This window comes from Carcharhinus amblyrhynchos, chromosome 4 (assembly GCF_965287045.1).
Source record: "Carcharhinus amblyrhynchos chromosome 4, sCarAmb.v2.hapA, whole genome shotgun sequence".
Taxonomy (NCBI): Eukaryota; Metazoa; Chordata; class Chondrichthyes; order Carcharhiniformes; family Carcharhinidae; genus Carcharhinus; species Carcharhinus amblyrhynchos.
Window position 1 is genome coordinate 11,082,481 of NC_137327.1, and position 25,625 is coordinate 11,108,105.

At 41.3% G+C, this 25,625-nt stretch overlaps 1 protein-coding gene across 2 annotated transcripts in view; it reads right to left on the reverse strand.

The window, feature by feature from the left end:
- The window catches only part of wwox (WW domain containing oxidoreductase), a 909,285-nt gene that overhangs the window by 522,517 nt on the left and 361,143 nt on the right, over positions 1-25,625 (reverse strand). For both annotated transcript variants that reach the window (XM_080186706.1, XM_080186707.1), the window contains exon 8: positions 20,791-21,055. In XM_080186706.1, coding sequence (XP_080042832.1) covers positions 20,791-21,055 — 265 coding nt within the window. The remainder of the gene's footprint in view (positions 1-20,790; positions 21,056-25,625) is intronic.

Sequence of the window (25,625 nt, forward strand, 5' to 3'; positions counted from 1 at the left end):
CCTTACAGCCACTTTCTGTTAAGTACTGTATAGATACTGTGGTAATGTCACCTTAAAATAATAATCATTTGAACTTTACTGCATTTGTACAATCCTGCAGTAAAAATGGATTGCTTCATTTCACAGAATTATTAGCAGCAAAACGTAGTCCTTTTGTGCTGCCCTATAACTTTACTGCTTCTGCCAGCAGATTTAATATAAGCCAGTTTGTATTAAGATGTTACTACACCCTTCCAATCCTAATCGCCAATTATGACTCTATTAGCCCTACTTGGCAGCTCATTTGCTCTTGCAGCAGCTGAAGGGGACTAGGAGTAGAACCTCTGGTCCTCGTGTTTCTGCTTCGATGAGCACAGCACAGCTGCTGTCATCGGTAGACAGGGATAAGCCAGGACAGCGCCTGCTTCACATAACTACACCTGACCTTCTGACAATTTAGAGGGAAAAATACCTGCCTAACTGCAGCGAGGAGCTTCCTTCAGATAGAACACTGAGCAAATTAAAGGCAACACAATATATCTGAGATCTACCCACTAGACACTTCATTAAATTGCTGCTCTTTCTTCTTGTACAGCACTAATAGAATCAGTGGCCTTGTTAGTTGGTGAGTAAAGATCAATCACATACAGAGAGACACACTCTCTCTGCTGTCTTCCAGAAAATCACTGGGAAAAAAAGGCCATCATTAGAGTCTATAGTGGCCTTAATGTAAGGCACTTAAACAAAACACCATCCCATTGCAAACTTCAATCGGTATAAAAAAATACTCAGTGGAACTTGTTAAATCTGGCTGTGAGCAGTGTTGCCTAATATATGACTATTTGGTCTTGGTCAAAAGATCATAATGTGCATATGTAAAAAGGCACTAGATTGCCTAAGGCCCAAGGCAGAGGAAAATAATTGCAGCAAAATGCTGAAAGTGCTCTACAGAGGCTCCTCCAAAGTGAACACCAGTGGGATAGGTAGATATAAATGCTTTGGCTCTACTGGATTCCAGCAACATGTTCCAGTTTCTGTAACAGTTCTACAACAGTGGCCTCTACAGAGCTTCAGAATTTACATTTATTTGTATTTGCTTGCTGCAGTGAATCCTACTTAGCCCTTCCGACCTAGGTAATCACCAAATAAAAATTGTCAAAGTTCCTTGCAATGCTAGCCTTTAATAAAAATCAGTAAATCTCACAACAGTGCAGTTATCTCAACAAATTTCAACTTGCCAAGTGACTGAAAGGCACTCGAGGGGTTCAGAGTCACACCATAAATAAAAAGCACACAATTTTGAAACATCATTTGAAACTCAGAAGTGATATAGTATTGAAGACACTGGCAATATATTATTCTCTAGCCACTTTTGTTCCTTGCTTAACTACCCAGCATTTCTGTTTTCCACTTTTATAAGTAATTTTCCACCTCTAGTCAAGTGTTGACATGCAGCTTTCGACTAAGCGTCATTAGAAATGTTAAACCTATGCAAGACCAAAATGGACATTTGACAAGAAAACAGCACTTAAGTTCAGTTAATCAAAAGAAGAGCAATATTCCATAAATTATGTGATGTATACAAGGCAACCATCATCTAAAAATGCTGCAGGACGTGCCTACAAATGTTATTCCATTCTTCACATGAGCACAAAGTGGTGGAGGCATTTTGTCGCAACATTCTGTCCCATTCCTTCTTCTTGTCACCTGATTTAAAGCTAAACAACACAATTCACTTGTAGGAACTCAGCAGCAGAACTGATGGCCTAGTCAACTGTGAAATACAGAATTATTCACTCTCTCATATTACATTAAACAAAAGTCAGCTGCAAATGCTTTACAGCTACAGCACAATCTCTGCATTCTGGCAAGTACGCAAGTCATCAACAGCCTTGGATATGCTGTAACCTTTTAATAGTCGCAGCCAATTCTTATTCTGCACACTGAACACAGCTTCTTATGAATTCTATAGCACCTGGTGTTGATTGTACATCCATACAGACCATACGCGAAGCAGTTAAACAGGAAACTTTATTAAATGCATGCATTTCCTCCATTTGGCAAAAATTCAACTGACACATTTACATAGTCATGGAAGCCATTACTTCACAAAAAATAAATTGAAAATGGAACTTGATTGTGAAATACAGACAGCATGCAAACACACTCAGATACTGGCAAAAATTTGCTGATAGGGAAGCCGTTGGAAATGGTCCAAAAAGGTGTCAAATGTCACAACCGAAGACCAGAATTCGAAAATCAGCAAACTTTGCAATGTGGCATCAAAGCCCTTCTATTGGGTAATGACCTTATGATAGTAACCTGGTATCTCTTATTTTCTGCACACCAAGACAAAATCTACCCTCTAAAAGACATCCAGGACCTCAAAAGCCAACTTACTTGAAGTCACTGTTGGAATTTAACTATCCTGATTGCAAAATAATAAACTATAACATGATATAAATTACTACAAGGACCAAAATGCTTAATCAAAATGCATTTCTCCAGGCATTGGAGATAAATTTTCATGAACTAGCACACAAAAATTTTCCCTAGTTGGACAAAGGAATTTTTCCCCTAACTTTACCCAGACCTAATTGCACATGGTGGCACAGTGGAACGCACTGCTGCCTCACAGTGTCAGGGACCTGGATTCGATTCCTGGCTTGGGTCACTGTCTGTCTGTATGGAGTTTGCGTGTTCTCCCTGTGTCTGTTAAGTGCACTGGCCATGCTAAATTGTCTCTTAGTGTACCCAAATGCCAGAGTGCGGCAACTAGGGGATTTTCATAATGACTTCATTACAGTGTGAACGTAAACCTACTTGTGACTAAGAAATTAACTTTAACTTAACTTTTAATTGAACAATAGTTTCTCAAGCACACCACATTTAGATTCAAAATAATATCAGATCTAAAAAAGATTTGATCTCTTCATACAATCTCAAAACCACAAAATTAAAAAATGAATGTTGTTGCCATTTTAGTTGTTTTGTAAATTAAGAACATAAGAACATAAGAAATAGGAGCAGGAGTAGGCCATCTAGCCCTTCGAGCCTGCCCCGCCATTCAATAAGATCATGGCTGATCTGTCGTGGCTCAGTTCCACTTTCCCGCCCTCTCCCCATAACCCTTAATCCCCTCTCTTATCAAGAACCCATCAAACCACTTCTTAAAAATATTTAGCGAGGCAGCCTCCACCACTTCAACGGGCAGAGAATTCCAGAGATTCACCACCCTTTGAGTGAAGAAGTTCCTCCTCAACTCCGTTCTAAACCGCCTCCCCTTTATCTTGAGGCTGTGCCCCCTAGTCCTACTGTCTTTTTTGAGCGGGAAGAGTCTCTCCACCTCTATCCTATCCATCCCATTCATCATCTTATACGTCTCAATGAGATCTCCCCTCATTCTTCTAAACTCTAACGAGTACAAGCCTAGTTTATTCAGCCTCTCCTCATAGCTCAATCCCCTCAACTCCGGTATCAGCCTAGTAAACCTCCTCTGCACTCCCTCCAGGGCCAAAATATCCTTGCGCAGGTGCGGCGCCCAAAACTGCACACAGTACTCCAGCTGCGGCCTCACCAATGCCCTATACAGCTGCAGCAAGACCTCCCTACTTTTATATTCAATCCCCCTCGCTATGAAGGCCAGCATCCCATTTGCCTTCCTGACCACCTGCTGCACCTGCAAGCTGGGTTTTTGCGACTCATGCACAAGGACCCCGAGGTCCCTCTGCACCTTATGATAGTAACCTGGTATCTCTTATTTTCTGCACACCAAGACAAAATCTACCCTCTAAAAGACATCCAGGACCTCAAAAGCCAACTTACTTGAAGTCACTGTTGGAATTTAACTATCCTGATTGCAAAATAATAAACTATAACATGATATAAATTACTACAAGGACCAAAATGCTTAATCAAAATGCATTTCTCCAGGCATTGGAGATAAATTTTCATGAACTAGCACACAAAAATTTTCCCTAGTTGGACAAATTTCATTATCATTTTGGATGATTACAAAGAAACTCACATTTTGGTAGAGGTTATCGTGCCCTTAGGAAGTCCAAGAGTTTGCTGTGACCAATTACTTACTTTGAAGCATAATGTTTGTGTAAAGTAGTGCAACACAATGGCCAATCTACATATGACAAGGCAAGACAATCAGCAAACAATGAATAACCAAATAATCTGCTGTTGCTGATGATGTATGTGGAGGTAGGGGTTGTTGGCCAGAATGCTGGGAATAAAAACTCGTTCTTTTTCAGAAAGATACCATTTATGTTCACATGCGGGTGGCAAGCACAAAGTCATTTAATCCAACTGACAGCATGTCGAACAATGCAGCACAGCCTCAGTACTGCATTGACGTGTTGGATGTGTGCTCCTGTCCATGCCATAGATATGAAGGTTAGGTGTAATGACTTCAATCAGGCTATTGAGGTTGGCCTATTGGAAAAAAAGTTCCCTGATTAAACAATCAGTTGATGGGCCAATCAGGGAGTCTTTTCCTTGTAGTTAGCCGGGAGTGTCAGTTCCTCTGGCACTCCTGAAGGTAGACTGTTAGCACTCTGTGTACTGCTGTTAGAATTGTAAATAAAGGGATTTTTGTGAAAGAACTTCTGCCTCTGAAGACTTTTAACAGTGTCCAACGATGTGTAGATGGATTAGCCATGGGAAATGTGCAAGGTTATGGGGATAGGGTGGGGTAGACAGTGTGGGTAAGATGCTCTGTCAGACAGTTGGTGCAGACTCGATGGACCGAGTGGCCTCTTCTGCACCACAGGGATTCTATGGTTCTCTGATTCTATGATTGAATCTGCAGCCTTCTGCCTCAAGCAAGGGTATGACCATCCAGGTCAAGTTGACACAATGTAACAAAACATTTTAAATAGAAATATTTTAATATTTTATCTTTTTTTAAAAATGACTAATGCAATACATAGCTCTCTCAAGAGCGATGTATCTCTCACCTACAAGTCTGGTGGCAAAACAATCGACCTTTGGACTCCATAAAAAGCAGAAAACCCAGCCTGATTCACCAAAAATACAAGAGGGCCTTCAAATATATTTTTCAATGGATTTGCTGTAGGTTTTTCACCAGTCAGTATTCATTTGTATTTAATTTGCAGAAGTCATGGAGTACACAGGAGGTGGCATGATGGCACATTGGTTAGCATTTCTGCCTCACAGCGCCAGGGACCAGGGTTTGATTCCAGCTGTATGGAGTTTGCACATTCTCTCTGTGATTGCATGGATTTCTTCCAGGTGCCCTGAGTTCTCCACACTCCAAAAATGTGCAGGATAGATGGATTGATCACTGTAAATGTGCAGAGATGTGGGAATAGGGTGGAACCTGGATAAGATGATCTTTTGGAAAGTTGGTGCAAATTCGATGGGCCGAATGACCTCTTTCTGCATTGTAGAGATTCTATAGTTCTTTGGAAGCCATTTGTTTTATGATACAAAATAGGCCATTCATCCTCTTGAGCCTGCTCTTCCATTCAATAAAATCATGGCAGATCTGTCTGCATTGAGTTCCACATTCCCATCCATACCCACTAACTTTGATCCCCTTGTCTAAGAAGAGTATATCAACCTCTGTCTTAAGAATACTCAGTGAACCTACTTCCACCACATTTTGATATCCAAAGTCACACAACCCACGGGAAAAAGAATCTTCATCTTGATCCTATAAGGGCGACACCCGATTTTATTACAGTGCCTGCTAATTCAGGATTCACCCACATGGGGAAACATCCTTTCAAATTTTCCTTTGTCAAAACCATTCAGGTTCTTATATACTTCAAACTCAAGATCCCTCCCTCTTTTAAACTCCAGTGGAAACAAACCCAGCATTTCCAACCAATCCTCAATAGGCAAGCTGCTTATTCAGGTATCAATCTCATAAACATCCTCTGAACTGTCTCCATTGCATTATGTCTGTCCTGGCTCTTCAGAAAGATTATCTAATTAGCTGCACTCCTCTGCAAATTCCTATCAACATTTTTGGCTCAGGTTATCTAAGCTGCGAGGTTACACCCCAAGTTAACAATGTTCATAGAAATCAGAGAAACCTCCCAGTGCAGAAGTAGGCTATTTGGCCCATTCAGTTGGCACTGACAACAATCCTACCCCAGGCCTTATCCCTACAACCCACACATTTACCCCACTAATCCCTCTAACCTACACATGTCAGGACGTTAAGAGGCAATTCTGCATGGCCAAACAACCCAACCTGTACATCTTTGGACGGTAGGAGGAAACCAGAGCAACTGGAGGAAATCCACACAGACATGGGGAGAACATGCAAACTCCACATGTTGACCCAAACTGGGAATTGGACCCAGGTCCCTGGAGCTGACAGGCAGCAGTGTGCCACTGTGCAGTGTTATATTCCGTAATGTTTCTTTTGGAGCAACGTTGGAATTATCCGGATTGCAGAAGATAAAATAAATGAATCCATCTGCACCTGAGGTTTCATTAAGCCTTAAGCGGGGAAAGAGTGATAAAACTGACAGAGTGGCAGGAAAGAGCACTGTGTGTAAGCTACAAAAGTGGTGCACTTTTCTGAAATCTAAAGCTGTAAATTTATGAAAATAGAGCACAGATAAGGAAGAAAATATACTCTTCCTGCCTGTTGTAAATGCAAACAACTCCCATCCTCACATCTTTCTACCCATTGCTGTTAACTGAGTACAAGGGTTGAGACCTCCCATTGAGGAGACTTGTTCAAGTATATTTACCCAAGACTAGACAAGGAGAAGGTCTGTCAGAAACATGTTAATGTCAGGACTCAAGCCAAAATCCATTACTTAAATAAAAGCAAAATGCTGGAAACTCCCAAAATGTGAAGGTCACAAAAAAACATTCCAATGTAATACATTGTTGGCAGCAATGCCTTAAAATAACTGCAGAAGAGAGAGAGAACAGAAAAATGAACTTTGCACCCAACATTCTATCAAATTAAACTCAAATATTAAATGCTAGCGAGTCTTCCTCGAAATCTGAATGAGTCAAGAGAACATGCAATGCTGGATGCTGGGATTGCTGTAACATTTTTTTCATCTGTGCACAGAATAGTGCAAGTTCACAAAACTTCATCTTGGACTGACCTGCTACTTCTCTGGCAGCTTCTTCTTTGAGCGTGTCAGGTTGCTTCACCTCCTGTCCTCTTTTTTTAACATCTTCATTTCCTACTCACGCAGTTTGTCATCCAGCTTCTGCATTAGGCAGTCTCATCCGCAGTGATTCACCTGCTCCTCTTTACTCTGAGTTCACTGCTCTCCTATTTTTCCAATTAAATTCACCAACTCATTCAAACATCTCCACAGCCTTGACATCTTATGTGGCCTCTCTATTCCCAATTGTTTCAATCACATATACAATCATCTCTGAGCATCATCCCATATCCCCCAACATTCACGTCCCCTACTCACCCCATTCCTACCCACATCTATTCTTGGAAAAATCTCTCTCTCCTCCAAATCATTATAATGGCATTTTTAAATCCATAGTGGTCTAACCTTAGGTTAGAATTCTCTCATTGTGACCCAACAGGGTGGGTGGGTTAAAACAGCTGGAACTGCCAGTGGATCAGTCATCCAGCAAGAAGTCACTGACTTCCACCTTTAACTTGAGTGCATTTTACATTGCATAGGAAACCCCCATTGAACAGCCAGTATTTAAGCATTTAAACTGTCCACTGGCTGCTGTCTTAGTCCAGCATTCTGAAGTTAAAGATGTGGACACAGATTTCTCAGGGTTTGCTAGGGAAAACCAGGTGCGAGGACATTGGGATTTGACATCACTGAGCAACTGTCAAGCCTGGAAAAAGGTATGCGACCTTAGTATTTAGAGTATTTCTTGCCTGTCAGTTGCTCAGCCTCATACCTCTTTCCAGGCTTAAGTGGAAGGTTTTCACTCATTAGACTTGTTCTAAGAGCCTGTTTTCATTGCTTCAATACTTGAGGTCCTTTCTACTACCTTGGACAGCCTAGCCTGCGATCTGCGTTTCCCAGCTGTCAGTCTTGACAACAACTTGGGTCACTTGCGTAGTTCGACTATGGACTTCTGATAAGGAACAAGAAATAGCAACAGTGGGAATAGGAACAGTACCAGCAACAGAGTTCTCAACCACCTGCAGTCCAGAGAGGGGATGAGAACAGAGCTGAAACTCGCAGAAGGCGATATTCCAACACAAGGTATACAAGCACCAGTGTCCCAGGAAGCTCAGGCTTTCCCTTCAGCTGGTGATTGACATGTGCAACCTCCTGCTAAGTGGATCAGGTGGGCATCCATTGCCTGTGGCTGTTGAGGTCACCAGCTCTTAAACTCTTTGCCTCCAGATCCTTCCAGGAATCTGTTGGGGATACTTGCCAAGACTCATAATCTACTTCTCATCAGTCTTATCTCATAGGCGACAAATGCCATCTTTGCCAGGACTGCCGCTTATGTTAACTTCACAACTGGTAAGATCATCCAAAATGAGCCGGCACTTGGACCTGTTATACTGGTGGGCTTTCCACAGTTACAGGAAGCCATAGATTACACACGTGACATCCCAGGTGTCTCCGGATCGCCCTGGAGTTTTCAAACAAAAGGAATTTCAGTCCGATATAGAAAGTCCAAATGGCCAAAGCGTTGTGGCTTTTGTAGGTTGCATGTATCCCTGTTCTGGCTGTTCAGGCTTGGTCAGTATCCTCTGAATCTCGGAACCTTTTAAGACCCTGCCAAAGACTGTCCCATCTGTACCTGTTGGGAGATGCAAGAGACACATGTGGGGTTCGGAACGACCAGGAGAGTGTGAAAGGGCTCATTTGGATGCACTTTGAGTAGAGTCCCCACTTCCAAGGACTATTACTTACGTGGCGAAAAGCTGCAGCAGGCGACGGTGCAGAGGGACCTCGGGGTCCTTGTGCATGAGTCGCAAAAACCCAGCTTGCAGGTGCAGCAGGTGGTCAGGAAGGCGAATGGGATGCTGGCCTTCATAGCGAGGGGGATTGAATATAAAAGTAGGGAGGTCTTGCTGCAGCTGTATAGGGCATTGGTGAGGCCGCAGCTGGAGTACTGTGTGCAGTTTTGGGCGCTGCACCTGCGCAAGGATATTTTGGCCCTGGAGGGAGTGCAGAGGAGGTTTACTAGGCTGATACCGGAGTTGAGGGGATTGAGCTATGAGGAGAGGCTGAATAAACTAGGCTTGTACTCGTTAGAGTTTAGAAGAATGAGGGGAGATCTCATTGAGACGTATAAGATGATGAATGGGATGGATAGGATAGAGGTGGAGAGACTCTTCCCGCTCAAAAAAGACAGTAGGACTAGGGGGCACAGCCTCAAGATAAAGGGGAGGCGGTTTAGAACGGAGTTGAGGAGGAACTTCTTCACTCAAAGGGTGGTGAATCTCTGGAATTCTCTGCCCGTTGAAGTGGTGGAGGCTGCCTCGCTAAATATTTTTAAGAAGCGGGTTGATGGGTTCTTGATAAGAGAGGGGATTAAGGGTTATGGGAAGAGGGCGGGAAAGTGGAACTGAGCCACGACAGATCAGCCATGATCTTATTGAATGGCGGGGCAGGCTCGAAGGGCTAGATGGCCTACTCCTGCTCCTATTTCTTATGTTCTTATGTTCTTATCCTGTATCTTTCCTCTCAAAGTCCATCCACACTTTCCTGCTAACCAACACCTGTAGAGCACTTTTCTGCACTTCTCTCAACCAAAACTGCTCACCACTCCAGAATCACGCTGGAATGCAAAGGTAACCATTGGCTTCTTTTCTTCACTACCAATAGACTTCTTAAACCCCCTTCCCTTCAAACACATGCAGTGTATGTTACTCACACTGACAACATCAACTGACCCTGTTGCATCTCTCTTTGCCCAGAAAGCCAAGCTTTCCACCTGCCCGAACACTGGCCCAGAATTTAATAAGTGCAAATCCAGATCTGCCAGTTACCAAGGTCAGATGGGCAGTTAGATAGCACAAGGAATGAAACAAGCTGTAGATAGGTGAGCTTGGATGTTTGCACCAGACATATTGAAGCTGACTGCATGCCTATGGACATTGTTACTGAGAAGCAGAATGCATTTGGGGCCTACTACCACATCCTTGAGAATCCTGAGGCGACATTGCAAGTTAGGAAAAGAGAGAGTTCCAGTGGTTGTGATAGGACTGGTAATGAGTGGGGTTACATGGTAGCACAGTGGTTAGCACTGCTGCTTCACAGTTCCAGGGACCTGGGTTCGAATTCCGGCTCGGGTCACTGTCTGTGTGGAATTTGCACATTCTCCCCGTGTCTACATGGGTTTCCTCCAGGTGATCCAGTTTCCTCCCACAGTCCAAAGATATACGGGCTAGGTTGACTGGTCATTTTAAATTGCCTCTTAGTGTCCCGGGATGCATACGTTAGAGGGATTAGTGGGTAAATATGTAAGGATATAGGGATAGAGTCTGGGTGGGATTGTGGTTGGTGCAGAATCGATGGGCCAAATGGCCTCTTTCTGCACTATAGGATTCTATGATTCTATGAGTGGGAGCAGCTTCAGGAAGTCCCACAATACTGGGCCCTGTAGGATGGTCCTGTCTAAAATGTGAAGTGATGCAGAGTCATTGAGAAGATCGAGCAGGGATAAGGCAGCACAATCACAGAGGCTATCCAATTCAACTTCATAAACCAAATGCCCCAAATATTCTAACTAATGCTTGATTATGGAACATAAGTGTGGATAGCTACCAATCACAAGATAACTCTTTTTCAGGAAAGGAATAACATGAACGAGTAAAAATGGAAGTGAGAACAGTGTGTTTCTCTTCCAAAAAAAACTGTTCAACGATGAAATTTTACGTGATTTTCAATCGAGTTCACGCAAACCAGTGAAAAGGAATCATTTTCAATGAAGGACTTATTTTAAAGTTAATATTTAACATTCAGAATGACTTGCCTGGAACAATAACTCCACATAATTTTAGAAATGATGAGTATATTGTTAGAGTGAAACAAATATTTTAATCTTCAATGATTGAAGCTTCCAAACTGAAATCTTACTGAAATTAAGTCATTTGTTTTAGAAATTCATGCAGAAGGGAAGACTTCTATTTCAGGATGCAGCTTCTCCCAACTGCTCACATTTGGTGACAGCTCTGACCAGCAGCAAGTATTTCTCCAGAAAAGGATGAAGATACCTGTTGAAAGTAACTCCAAGGTTTCAAGAGTGGGATTGACGGAGGTCACAAACCTACTGTCAAATCATCCTCTATGTTCCAATGTTGATTCAGAACTGGAAAAGGTAGGGAAAATAACTTCTCTTCATACATCATTTTGTAATTTCTTTAATGTAAAAATGGCATTTTCTTAGAATCATACAGTGCAGAAGGATGCCATTTAGCCCATTGAGTCTGCACCCACAATCCCACCCTATCCCTGCAGCCCATGCATTTCGTAGCTAGTCCCCCTGACACTAAGGGACAACTTACCATGGCCAATCCACCTAACCCACACATCTTTGAACTGTGGGAGGAAACCAGAGCATCCTGAGAAAGCCCACGAAGACACAGAGAAAATGTGCATATTCCTTACAGACAGTGATCCAATTCGGGAATCAAACCCAGGTCCCTGGAGCTGTGAAGCAGCAGTGCTAATCACTGTGCCACTTTACCTTCTTCTGTTTTATTCTGAAATACATTCTTCATCTATAACAGCATTTTTAACAAACTACTTGTAATATGAAAAATAAATAAAGACGGATCAATAGGTATTTTTTTCCTGGTCATTCCACATTGCTCCACAAATTAAGGAAAATTCAACCATCAACCCAACATCTTGGTTGCACAAAGTAAAAGAAACAACAACTTATAAAGACCCAAGTGCCAAACATCTAAACAATATATCTATAGGGTGTAACAAAAAAAGACCTATCCCAAACAGCACGGCTTCATTTCAAAAAAGAATAATTTTATTTATTAAAATTGACATTTGCAGATGCTGGTACAGGATTATATTTGCTCATAACAAGAAGTATTGCATAATGATCTAAACGATTTATTTTTAGAGCTGCTTAAAGTTTTACCTGAGCTTTAGCCTCGAAGAGCAAACCTGAAAATTTGAGATGCAAACATGGGCAATGTATAATTATCAGTAGAGTGCTAACTGAAATAGTTAAGAATAGGTGGTGAAATTCCCCAGTCCCTGGCTTCTAATCAAACCCAGCAGGCATCCTAATAAATCACTTAGATGAATTGCTGCTTGCATTATGTGGATCACGCTTGAAGTGTGACATTCTGAGCCAATTACTTCCCCTTACTTTTTTTCTTAATAATTTCCCTCTTTATTACAACTTTACATATCAGGCATCTCCCACATCATTTCATTTGAGTTGTTCCAGATACAATATTCTTCTTTTTGGAGGGGGGATTTACGGATGTACAATATGAAGAAGATGGGAAGGGAAAAATCAATCTCTTCCTTTTGTTAGGTTCCTACAGCCAACATTACGTTTTCTTTTCACTCTATACACAGTTCCCCCGCCCTGCGCTGGCTACACTCCCAGCATCCCCATAATTATCTGATTGATTCACCACATTAACGCGCCAACTGTCCACTCCTCATTGCTGTGATTTTTATTTTTGCACTGCTTCCACTCTGATAAATTATTGCTGAAATCAATTAATTTAAAAAAAAATGTTGTGTAACACTGTTTCTCTATCGCACAATTTATCGACAAGTTTCCAAAAAAAACAGTACATAGAAGGACAAAGAGAGCCTGAAAGAAATGCAGAGTACTGCCCCCGGCCAAAAGTCATAACGGAGCCATGCTAAAGAGTGAAAGATGATGAATTTCAGCATGGAAATTTAGTATCAGCAAACTTTTCTGCATATCCTGTTAATCAGAGAACAGAAATATCATATTAAGCAGAACACAAAATATGACTTCTAATGACATTCCATTTTGGTGTTCAAACCTGCTGTGCCACAGAGTGCTAGGATGTAGACTCATTCGCACCTGTGGTTCTCCATACGCTAAGTTTTCAGTCTCAACAGGGCTATCACGGAGAGCAGCTGTGCAGATGCCAGGCTGTTCTCAAAAGGAAGGCGAGTGTGCATTCCAGCAGAGTAAGAACGCCACTTATACCAGATGCACCACCAAGTAAAAATCGTAGGCAGATGAAGAGCAGCAAAACCACAAGGCTGGGAAAGCAGCAGGTCTGTCGGAGAAGATCACCTCCACACTTCCTTTCTTGTACTTTGGTTGCAGCTGAGTACAAATGAAATAAATTTGATGCATTGAGGATTTTGAGCCCGCATTCATGTCTGCTGGAACGGTGACACGTGCTCAAAATGCAGAGAGCGCGGTTTGCGCCGGTGAGGTTCCAAGTTCTGATCTTCCCAGCCTCTCACCAGTAGCGTGGTGTGAAACATGTCACAGGATCACAGAAAGCTCATTTTAATACATTAGAATGCATTATGAGCACCCTGACCAGGGCCTCCCGCCTCACCTGAGATTCAGGGGGCACCTGCGTGACATCATATTGGCACCATTTACAACACGTCCACCTAGGTGTGAAGGCATTGTGGGGGGTCTCCCCGAGGTCATAAAGGTAATTAAAGCCCGGTTGGGTGAGAGGTATGCCAGGCAGTGGCCTGACAATGCCTCCTGGAATGGCCCCTTGGCACAGGTTTGCTCTGCCAGATGGGCACCATGCTAATCTATAAATGCCAGCCTGTACTAAGGAGTGGTCTCCAGTGGGAGCCTCAATTGCAGGAGGGGGGGGGTGCGTGGGGGAATTAATTTAGGTGCAGTGATGATGGGGGAGCTGGGGATGCTGGTGACAACTGGAGGGTGCTGACGAATGAGGGGGTGGGAGGGTAATGAGCGGGTGAGGTTATGCAGGTTCCGCGTAGCACACCCTTTAAAGATTGAGCCCCAATCTCTGAGTAGCGGGGTTTTGCTGAGGTGTTGAAGCCCCACCTCCCCTGTATGATGGTGTGAAATAGGCCCCCTTGAATTTTTTTGCCAGTGTCATAAGAACTGGAGAGAAAATCTACTGGTTTCCTCGTCACAAAAAATGGCAGAGTATTTTTTATGACGAGAAGGTTTCGCCCATATTCTGTCTGTCTCAGGGTGTGAGATATTTTCACAATTAACCATTCAGGATCCTGGTGAGGAAGACAAGATAAGGGGGAGAATTTTCCCCTTGTGCCGGTCATGGGAATCGTAACGGGGGGGACCAAACAATGCAAAGGTCCATTGGCGGAATTTTCCGGTTTTCAGATGAGTGTGGTCACAAAATCCCGCCCAAGTTGTTTTGGATAAAAACACATGTTTGTTCTTCAACTAAATAGCAAAAGTCTTTGAGGATTAACAAGATTGGTTTAGTCATACATTTCCAGTCATTAATGAGACATCATACTTTGACTGCAACTACATATGATTTCTAAGAGTTTAGTGTAGACACGTAAGGATTTAGAAGTGAATTTTGCTGGTTACGGGTAGAACGCATTACAAGGATTTACAAGTTGGATGTATCCCTGTCTTGTACCATTTTCCTCATGGCAGCTTTGTATTGTATTAAGCAGAGATTACCAGGAATCTGGACTGTTCAAATTATGTTAACAAATGTTTCAAGATCGGTTTCCTTTTCCCTTAACTGACGCAATTGGAAAAAAATAAATCAGCAAGTTCTAACTTCCATTATTTGCAGAACAGTTGTTCCCTAAAATTATTGGAATTAAAGCCAACCATAAACACTTGAAAAATATCTTGCCCACCAGAATTGCAATCCACAAAACCTTTCTAGAAAGGAAATCATTCAAAGGTCCTGAACACAAGTTTCTCCTTTTATTTTTAGGGCAGGGAAGGGAGGGGGCAGGGTAGTGGATAGGTTCGCTGATGGAAACTGTTCTGAACATAATTTGTTTTAAATCTGTTGATCAGAGCTGACATAAATCCTAGGAAACTGCATGTTTTTTTTGGCACCCAATAACCCAATATCAGAATTATAAATTTCCAGGCCGTGTATAGAATGGCTAAATGTAGAAGAATTTTCCCAGTACACCCATACAGCATTTTCAATGCCTTACACTAACCAGCTAGGTGGCAGCTGAGTGAGGTTGCAATTGGAGTGTCAAGGGATACAATGAACGCACACCCAGCAGAACTGGATTGAAGCTTATTCCACATTAGATCATTACAGGGCAAAAAAAACGACAAAACGTGCATTCTGCCTGCCCTGACTGGGGTCAGGATTGAAAGGACAATGTGCAGATACACTGCATCACCCATTCCTCAGTTTTTGTTCACCAGGGATGCAGGCTCAATTCTGGCCTTGGGTAAGGGTGACACGGTGGCACAGTGGTTAGCACTGCTGCCTCACAGCCCCAGGGACTTAGGTTCAAATCCAGCCTCAGGCGACAGTTTGTGTGGAATTTACACATCCTCTTTTTTTCTGTGTGAATTTCCTCCAGGTACTCCGGTTTCCTCCCACATTCCAAAGATATGCGGGTAAGGTTGATTGGCCGTGATAAATTGTCCCTTGGTGTCAGGAGGATTAAGGCTGTAAAATATGTGGGGTTACAGACATGGGACCTGGATGGGATCAGTGCAAGCTTGATGGGCCTCCTTCTGCGCTGTAGATTCTATCTATTTAACTGTGTGTGTGGCATTTGCACATTCTACCTGTGGGCTTCCTCCAGGTGCTCCGGTTTTCTCCCACAGTCCAAAGACTTGCAGGTTAGGTGAATTGGCCATAGTAAACATGTGGGGTTACAGGGATAGGGCAGGGGAGAGAGTTGGTGCAGACTTGATGGACTGAATGGCCTCCTTCTGCACCGGAGTGAATTTGTTTCCACATCTCAATCTAATATTTTTCCACTTAGCATGGTTTTAAAAATCATGGTGAACGTAACTTTGGAACTGTCAACACACTGTTTCATTAGGCATAAGATGCTCTTATACTAAGCTGAAACAGCACTGGGTTCACTGTCAGCCGCTGCAATTCAAGCATAAAATTGTGAGGACCCTCCAAGACCAGCTATAAAGAAGACCCATTTTTCGTCACTTTTCCAGGCCACAGGTGGTTACTTGGCTCGAACTGGCTGTCCACCATCGTGTGGAGGAAATCAAAAAGGGAAGCATAAATAAAAAATAATCACCATTAAATTGAACTGAGAATTCAGAAGACATTTCTTTACCCAGAGATGGGTTAGGTTGTGGAACTTACTACCACAGTGAGAAATTGAGGTGAATAGTGGGGGTGCATATAAGGAGAAGTGAGGTGAACACACAAGGGACAAGAAAACGGAAGGTTATGCTGTTAGGATTAGACAAAACAGAGCGGGAGTTTATCCGATCAACATAAACACCAGCATGGGCTAGTCTGAGCAGCGCTGTACATTCTATATCATTCTATATAAAAAGAGACATGCTATCAAATCCTTTTGTTTTGCGCTCATCAGCACGGTCTCAAGAATGCCAAATGTTTACTGATGAATGCAAGACAAAAAGCTTTGACTGCATGTCTCTTTTTTCAGCAATACTCAAGTTCTGTATTACCGAATGACTAATTCTATGTACACCACATTTGGAAACCTGGTGCCTTTAGAAATACATGGATAAAAAATGAGAGCTAAGACATGTTTTCAATATTTTCTATTGCATGTAAAGTCAAAAAGCTACAATTTCTACACAACACAGAAGTAGACATATGAAATATGTTAATGGTTATGAATTATATTAGTTTCTGGATTATATTGCGTGCAGTGTTATGGAATTTGAAAATTATATTTTTGAGTTCAGCACTTTTTTATGGACACCAGAGTAATTTACTTTAATAAAATGTTGAATTGCAATATTCCCAAAGTGACTGTACAGAAGATGCTACATAAACAGCTACATGATATTAGTCTCCCAGTCCCCATGCACATTGACCTATTGTTCTCAATATTAGCCAGCAAACACTTAGCGCATTCTTATGACTTTGCTCTGTCCAATTTTAATAGCAGTGTTAATCTGTTTTATGCAAATTGATCATACAAAACGGCCCAGAAGCAATCCCTCCGTTACTGCACTCGGCATTAATTTCCATGTTGATGTTACTCTCTTAATTACCAGAACTTTGCATTGCTTTATTCAATCAGTTACTTCTCCATTTCAAAACTTCTTCCCCATTCTGTGCTTTTCCAACAATGTGTTAAATACTATTCTCTGATGTGGCACTCTGTAGTCTAGAAATATAACATTTACTGAGTTTGTCTCATCAACACAGTTAATTCTCAAAAAAACTCCAGTAAATGTATCAATCAAGCTCTATCACTTGTTGACTACTTATTAATATGTTCGATGTCCCCTGATGCCTTTCAATGGCTTTCTCCCAAATGCTGAAAGTGGAACTGAGCAGCGACAGATCAGCTATGATCTTATTGAATGGCGGGGCAGGCTCGAAGGGCTGGATGGCCTACTCCTGCTCCTATTTCTTATGTTCTTATGTTCTTCACCATTGTTTCAGAGTGTTTTCTATTTTCTTAATCCATCCCTACCATCAGGTTCCTGAATCTATAGTTTCTTTGATCATCACATTTTTTATCTCCTTTTTATAGACTGGCACCAAAATAATTTATTTTCAATCCTTTAACACAACTGTTACATTCAGTGTTGCATTCAAAATATCCATCAAAATGTGAGCAATTTAATGGCTAGTTCCTTTCTCCAGTGGATCAGAAGCTGAGAGAAAACACAATCCCAATCAACTATTTTTCGTCTTGTCCTTTAAATTCTCACCCTGCACGGTGAAGTCAGCCATCTAAAAAGTGGCACAAACTAGTCATAAAGGACAGATGCCATTCGTTGGCAATCTGTAATGTCCTCCATATCCCACAGAGAAACCAAAGGCTCCCACTGTTTTCTCCAAATACATCTATTCCCTGTGATCTTCTCATTTATTCTCATATCTGTTCATTGATTTCTTTACATCTTTTTCTTATATGCCTGATTCTATCATGCCAGTACAAGAATTCTTTTTATTACTTATCTCTTACATTAGTGTTCTTATTATCCAGGTTGATATAGCTTAAATGCATTTTCAGCATAAACGTATTCCTAACAAGGCCAGCATTCATTGCCTACTGCTAGTTTCCCTTAAGAAGGTACTGGTGAGCTTTTCGTTTGAATCACTGAATGTGATGAAGGCACTCCCACAGTGCCACAATATTCGTGGTGTCAAATGACAGAGAGAAACACAAACTGATCTATTGGGACTCACTGGGGCCTTGTCTGTTAACTGTTAATGGTTTAATATGAGTGTTTGCTTTACTGCTTAAAAATGACAGGTAGAGTAGAAAGGTTACAAAACTGCATGAGTTTTCATCCTCCGAACATCCACACTTGAAGTTATCCTTTGATACAATTGCATGTCACCACAAAATATATTCTAATTAGAGCTCATATTAAAAACTATACTGTAAAAGAATGTTGCTAACTTCGTAAGTTAATGCATTTGAGGGAAATATTTTCTTTGGGATTCACAGCTACATTTTATTGCTGTGTGTTAAAAAGCTCAGCTCTCCAGTTAGAATTATATGGTTACTCTCATGTTTATTGTCCTTTACTTACAAAGTCAGAAGACATTTCCTTTTACCTCAGATAAATTATGTAGTGCATCCAGCTGAATAAATATTATAAATTTTGTAAGATTACCGCAGATTCTGAAAAGAAAAAAAATTAATTTTTCTTCCTTCAACGGCTGTGATTAAAATTCACAAATGACAAATGAAAGTAAAATGCCAGTTTCTTTTTTTCTCTCTAACTTCACAATGCAAGAATGGACTACATGGGGGGCGGGTTAAGTCTTCGCTATAGATGGCGGTGGGGAGGGGGAGTGAAGATAAGTCTTTGCTATATCTTCAGTCAAATGATGGAAGACTTATCGTGAAATTATAACAGCCACTACTTTATTCAGGGCTCTGCATACACAGGGCAGGGAATGTAAAATGAAAACTTGATCTCCAGTAATATTCAGATACCTAGATACAAAATGAATGTAGAGCATTGCCAAAGAAAGTATTGAATTTCCTGCTTCAATTCAAGCTCGATTGAAGCATTAAGTTGTAAAATTATGTTGTAAACCTGATTTGACTGAAGCGGAAAGGAAGGTACTCACAACCAACGTGACAGATTGACATATTTTACTCCAACTTAATTTATACCACTGAGGCAGACTTTGGGCTGCATCCCATTTATTAATAGAGAGAAGCACATCTGTTAAAACTCCAGTACAATAGATGGCAACCCACTGGAACCGGAAAAGTAACCCAATAGTCTCAGAACTTTCTGCAAGCTCTGGGCATTTTGATCCATCACGTTGAGAAAGGGGGGAAAAAAATCACTTTGGTTTGCTCAAAACATCTGCTGAGCTCTTGCTACTCAAACACATGCTAGTCTTCTACTCATAACCTGCCAACAAAAATATTTGTCTGAATGAAGGATTGTGCAAATCGTGGGATAATGGTAATCTGCTTGACAAGCTTACAAATTTCAAATATTGTCAGAGAGACCAGCTCCAACAAGATCCCTCCTGACGACCCTTCATTCAGTGCAATTATTTTCAAAGGTAGATCCTGATTTACTTCATGGATTGCTAAATACAGGTATGATACCATCAAACATTTCGTACTATCAGCAGTGGAAGAGAATGTCCTTTTCTCCTCTTCCTTATTTCAATAACTGCAAACAGCAATCATCACAAAATGAGATGAAAATACTAAGAAAACTCTGAATATACTATCAAGACCAATACACAGTTTTATAATCACTTGAGCAAGGTTACCAGAAGAGTCTCATACATTAGTATTATATCTGAAAAATGCTTGTCTCCTCTAAAATTAATATTCAAGCACTGCAGTAAACAAATAAACTAAGGCAGTGAGACAGAAATTGCTCCAAGGCACTTGCTCTATATGGCAAAAGATGATAGATGATTTCAGTTGAAAAATACCTAAGGTTTCTGTTGGAATCACATTTTACTTGGCCAAAGACCTGGGTTTTACATCACAACCAGCTGGTCACTTGCTCTTTCAAACAGAAAACATCATTGAGCCCTTATGGTGTAAGCAGATGTCTTCTTTTTTAAGATATGACATAATTATATCACTGCACATAATCAAGATTGACTAAGGAATGCAAACGAGAACAATACAATGTCTAAACTAAGGACACCACAGCCATGCTGGGAAATTATCGCACTTCTTTAACAAAGATTAAAGACTCGGATTTAAAAGCATCAATGGCACCAGTAAAATACTACATAGGTTTCTCTCTCAACTCTCACAAGAGCCACAATAGTACAATATCATCAATGTGACAGTCGCATGCTTGATGGAATGAATGGCCTGTTTCTGGGCTGTTAGACTATCTGATTTTATGTTGGGCTTCACGAAATTACTAATAACTTAATATTGTATAATTTTCTTCTAAAAACACACATTTCACTTGAAAACAATAAAACTGACATCCAAACTGTCAGCAGGCCCTCCCTTCTTCCTGATCACCTAAAATGATAGACATGAGAGTGGGCCTCTCCCAATTGGATCATCTGTCCCAAGGATTTGATCACCTTTACAAGCACGGCTTTTATTTTCCAAAGTTTCTCTCATTTTTTTCCAAAAGCTAAATCCTCCTACACACCAATTCAAGCATTCTAGTCTGTGAAACACTGAGTTTGACTTATATAATCTCAGTACGAAATATGTACAGCTGCAGTTTTATTTTGGGCAGGCATCTCCCACGACATGCAATCCGACTCATTTCAAAGTGCTTTGTGAGGTGGTCACTTACCATTGACTTGGTAAAAGGACGAGCCAAGGCAAACAGTAGGGTGTACAACCACCAGCTGCGGTGTATTGAGGAGTACATCATGTTTCCTGGATGCAAAGCGTTGGATGTTACTCCATGAGGTGACAGGCGGCGGTTCAGCTCATTCGAGAAGAGAATATTACAAAGCTTTGATCGGTTATAGGCAAGCATGGCCCAGTAATCTTTCTTAGCAGGAGAAAGCAGACTAAAATCCAGCTTCCCTGAGGAATCCTTTATATCAATGAATCTGAAATACATACGAAAAAGTGGACATTATTTTCTAATTTCAATGAATATAACTCAAAATACCAAATGTTTTTAGTGTCTGGCAAAGACAATAATTGTGAAACACAGCTAACAAATGGGGACCGAAAGCTTGCTCTGAAACATCACTTTCTTTTTAAAATTAACTGCTATAGAATCCTAAAGAGCTATTTTACCTGGAGATACTCCAAGGGAAAATGTTACAGTTGCAACAATGGTGAAAATGCCAGTATTTGCTGCATTTACTCTTGTAAATCTGTCCGCACTATCTGGTATCTGCACATGTGCAGTTACGCAGTGTACAACGTCATAATGCCTGAACAACCTCTCTAGCATTGAGAAACTAATTTTATATTTGCGTGAAGATCTCTTTCCGATGGTGCCAGATTCAAGCTAACGTCAGGGAAGCAGCAATCAACACAGGTCAGTTCTTTGTGACCAGACTTTTTCCCATGGATAGCGGTGGGCCCCATCGATTTGCCCCCACCGCAAAATCTAGACTCTAGTGTTTGTGCATCAAACAAAACAGTTCTCTGAATTTGAAGTCCAAATATGACGGGGTTCCTGAGCTCGGAACTGCTAACCACCAGGCTTATACACTGACCAAATCAACCTTTCTCTTCTAAGATGCACACATTGGTATACAATCTCTTTTCCCTCCTCGACCAACTCAATTAGACTACCTGGAGACAAATAGGCCTGAGTCTAAAAAATAAGCAATTTGCATGAATCCCAAAACAAAATCAGTACAAACCTCTCAGCCATCATAAACCAAACTGGAACAAACACACACTTATTTTGAATGTTTCAGCATTGTCAAGGGGAAGCATGTAGATTTTTTGATTTGATTTGATTTATTATTATCACATGTATTAACATGATGTGGAGATGCCAGTAAGAAGTCACAGGTTAAGTTAACCTGGTGCTGTGAGACTTCTCACATGTATTATCATAGTGAAAAATATTGTTTCTTGTGCACTATACAGACAAAACATACCGTTCATAGAGAAGGAAATGAGAAAGTGCAGAATGTAATGTTACAGTCATAGTTAGGGTGTAGAGAAAGATCAACTTAATGGAAGGTAAATCCATTCAAAAGTCTGACAGCAGCAGGGAAGAAGTTGTTCTTGTGTTGGTTGGTATGTGACCTCAGACTTTTGTATCTTTTTCCCGATGGAAGAAGGTGCAAAAGAGAATGTCCAGGATGCTTAATTATGCTGGCTGCTTTGCCGAGGCAGCAGGAAGTGTAGACAGAGTCAATGGATAGGAGATGGGCTTGCATGATGGATTGAAAATCAAGTTACAAGATGCACACAGGAGGACAGGCTCGGTGCAATATGTTTTATTTTAAAAAGAGGGTTCAGCTTTATCTAATCCAAATGGTACAAATTAAAGATTTTTCTGAATAAATCCCAGTTCCCTCAATTCAGACAAGTTTATGTCACTTCCTCCAGTAGAGTATCTATTTCCAGAGTGTACACATTTGTGCATGCTGTATGTACTCGAGAAGGTAAGGGATGGTAGAAGCAATAAAATTGGCTCATACTCACCATTCTTCAAGCTTTGAAAAATGAAATTGTTTAACTACTGTGCGTTAGTACAAAATGTCAGGTTAGTTATGTATCATTAACACATTTATTGGGAAGTGGTTTAATGTTAATTAAACTAATTCACCCTAAATCTTTAACAGTGCACAGGCCATCATCCCACGATTACATGAGCTCAAGTGGCATTAGTAATAAAACACTGCATTTTACTTCAACATTCTACCAAGTTAAAAATATCTATTTCACATAATAATTGTTCGTATGTTCTGACTCCCTGCTATTGAAAGATATTCATTTAGATCTCAACAGATCACCAAATGAATCTCTCTCTTCTCCCTCACAACGTACACATATCTGTTATGGCTACTTAATACCTTCAGTGCTACTGATTGCTGTCTATTGTATTTTATGACTGTCACTAAAACTGAACCATGCTTACAGACATTGATGTCCTACTAAATTGGGGGAGCAATTACCAAACAATATTTGACATTGAGTCACATTAAGGTGACATTAGATCAGAAATAAGAAAGGTCTGAAAGAGTACCTCAGAGAAGAGAAATGTAGAGGAACTGATAGATTTTGGGAGGGAACTTGCATTTCAGCCCGAAGCAGTTGAAGGCTTGGTGGCACTTAGAATCATAGAATCCCTACAGTGCAGAAGGAGGCCATTTGGCCCATTAAGCCAGCACCCACAACAGTCCCACTCAGATCCTATCCCCATAACCCTATGTATTTATCCTGCTAATCCACCTGACACTAAGGGGCAATTTAGCATGGCCAGTCAACCTAACCTGCACATATATGAATTGTGGGAGGAAACTGGAGCACCCGGAGGAAACCCATGCAGACATGCAGAGAATGTGCAAACTCCACACAGGCAGTCACCCAAGGACGGACTTAAACACAGGTCCCTGGAGCTGTGAGGCAGCAGTGCTAACAACTGTGCCACCGTGTCACCTTGATGGATGCACAAAAGACCAAAATTAAATAAGCATGGAGATCTCAGAGGGTTGTAGGACCAGAGGATGCTACAAAGATAAGGAAGGATGAGGCTGTGGAAAGATTGGAAGACAAAAATACGATCATTAAAACTGAGGTGTCGTTGGACGGGGAGCAGGCGTTCGCTAGCACAGGACTGACAGTTCAAAAGGGCGAGGTGAAATTTGGATGTGGGCACAGAGTTTTAAATGCAAAGTTTTAAATTTTTTAAGAGTGGGAAGAAAGAAGGCTGGCCTTGAGAGCGTTGCAATAGTCAAATGTAGACATAGTTAATGCATAGATAAGAGTTTCAGCAGCTGATAAGCTGTGGCAGGGGTTAAGGTTGGCGTTATCCAGGAGAAGTATCAGAGAATCCCTTCAGTGCAGGAGGAGGTCTTTTGGCCCATCGAGTCTGCACCAATCGCAATCCTACCCAGGCCCTATTCCCGCAAGCCCACGTATTTACCCTCCAATCCCCTCACTCTAAGGGCAATTTAGCACAGCCAATCAACCAAACCTGCACATGTTTGGACTGTGGGAGGAAACCGGAGCGCCCGGAGGAAACCCATGCAGACATAGGGAGAATGTGCCAACTCCAGACAGACAGTGACCTGAGGCTGGAATTGAACCCGGATCCCTGGCACTGTGAGGCAGCAGTGCTAACCACTGTGCCACCATACCGCCAAGTAGGCAGACTTGGTAGTGAAGTGATTGTGGTCAAATGCCCACCTAGGGGGTCACATACTTCTCCAAGGTTTCAAGTAGTATCATTGAGCCTCAGACTATTACTAGGGAGCTCACATTTTTTAAACCAATATTTTTGATAAATAATCGACTGAATTCTGGTTAAATTGATTGTTAGGTTTTGAGTAAGCAGAAGTTTTAAACTTAAGTATGGTCTTGACCAGTAGTCACCAGTCAGTCGGGACCAATGTGGTTTTATTTCAAGGGGCTATAAATCAAGACCTTAGGTTAACCTCAATAATAGGCAAGTCTTGCATAAAGGGAATTGAAAATTTATGAAGCCGCAGAGCCTTACTAATTACAGTAATTCTAAAAAGGCTGCACACATTTAAATTGATCCAGAGTAATTGCTACTTTTATTCATTATCAAAAGAAATTTGTGTGTAATTTTGTCTTAACCTCACAAAATACAGCCACGAAGGCTGAAATTTATGATGTGAAGAGTGTTTGGGCAAAACACTTCTCGGGACTCGAGGGAAACGCCATAAAATAAGATTTTTATTAAATGCACAGATGCCATTTTGATTTAATGTGAGCTATAAACAAAGTATGAGTTTCGAAGTGTAGCACAAGCACTACGTGGCTTGCTGCTCAGTAGAACTTTGTGATTGATTGTTGAAATCTCTTCAGTGTTCCATAGAAGTAAATAGATATTTTATGCATATATTTTATGCAATTATATGAATGCGAGTTGTGCAAAACTCACACCTATTTGTTATTCCACTATAAGGATTTGGTCAAAAAAATGCAGATCGGCAAAGTCATTGGACAGTGTAGCCAATTCCTCAGACTGAAACATAGAAACAATAGGTAGGATTTTACAGCCTCACTTGAGCGAGACCGGAAAATCCCCGCCTGAGGTCAATGACATTTTCATTGTCCGCCCCTTGTTCGCTCCAATTCCACAGCAGGTGAGGCGGTAGAATTCCAGTGATAGAAACTAGAAATAGGAGTAGGTCATTTAGTCCTTCGAACCTGCTCCACCATTCATTTTGATCATGACTGATCATCGAATTCAATATCCTGATTCCTTCATTCCTCCCACATCCCTTGATTCCTTTAGCCCCAAGAGCTATATCTACTTCTTGAAATCAAACAATGTTTTGACCTCAACTACTTTCTTTCATAGTAAACTTCTCCTCAACCCAGTTCTATAAGGTTTACCCCTTATACTCAAACTATGACCCCTAGTTCTGGACTCCCCCACCATTGGCGACATTCTTCCTGAATCACCCTGTCTAACCCTGTTAGACTTCTATAAATTTCTTTGAGATCCCCTCT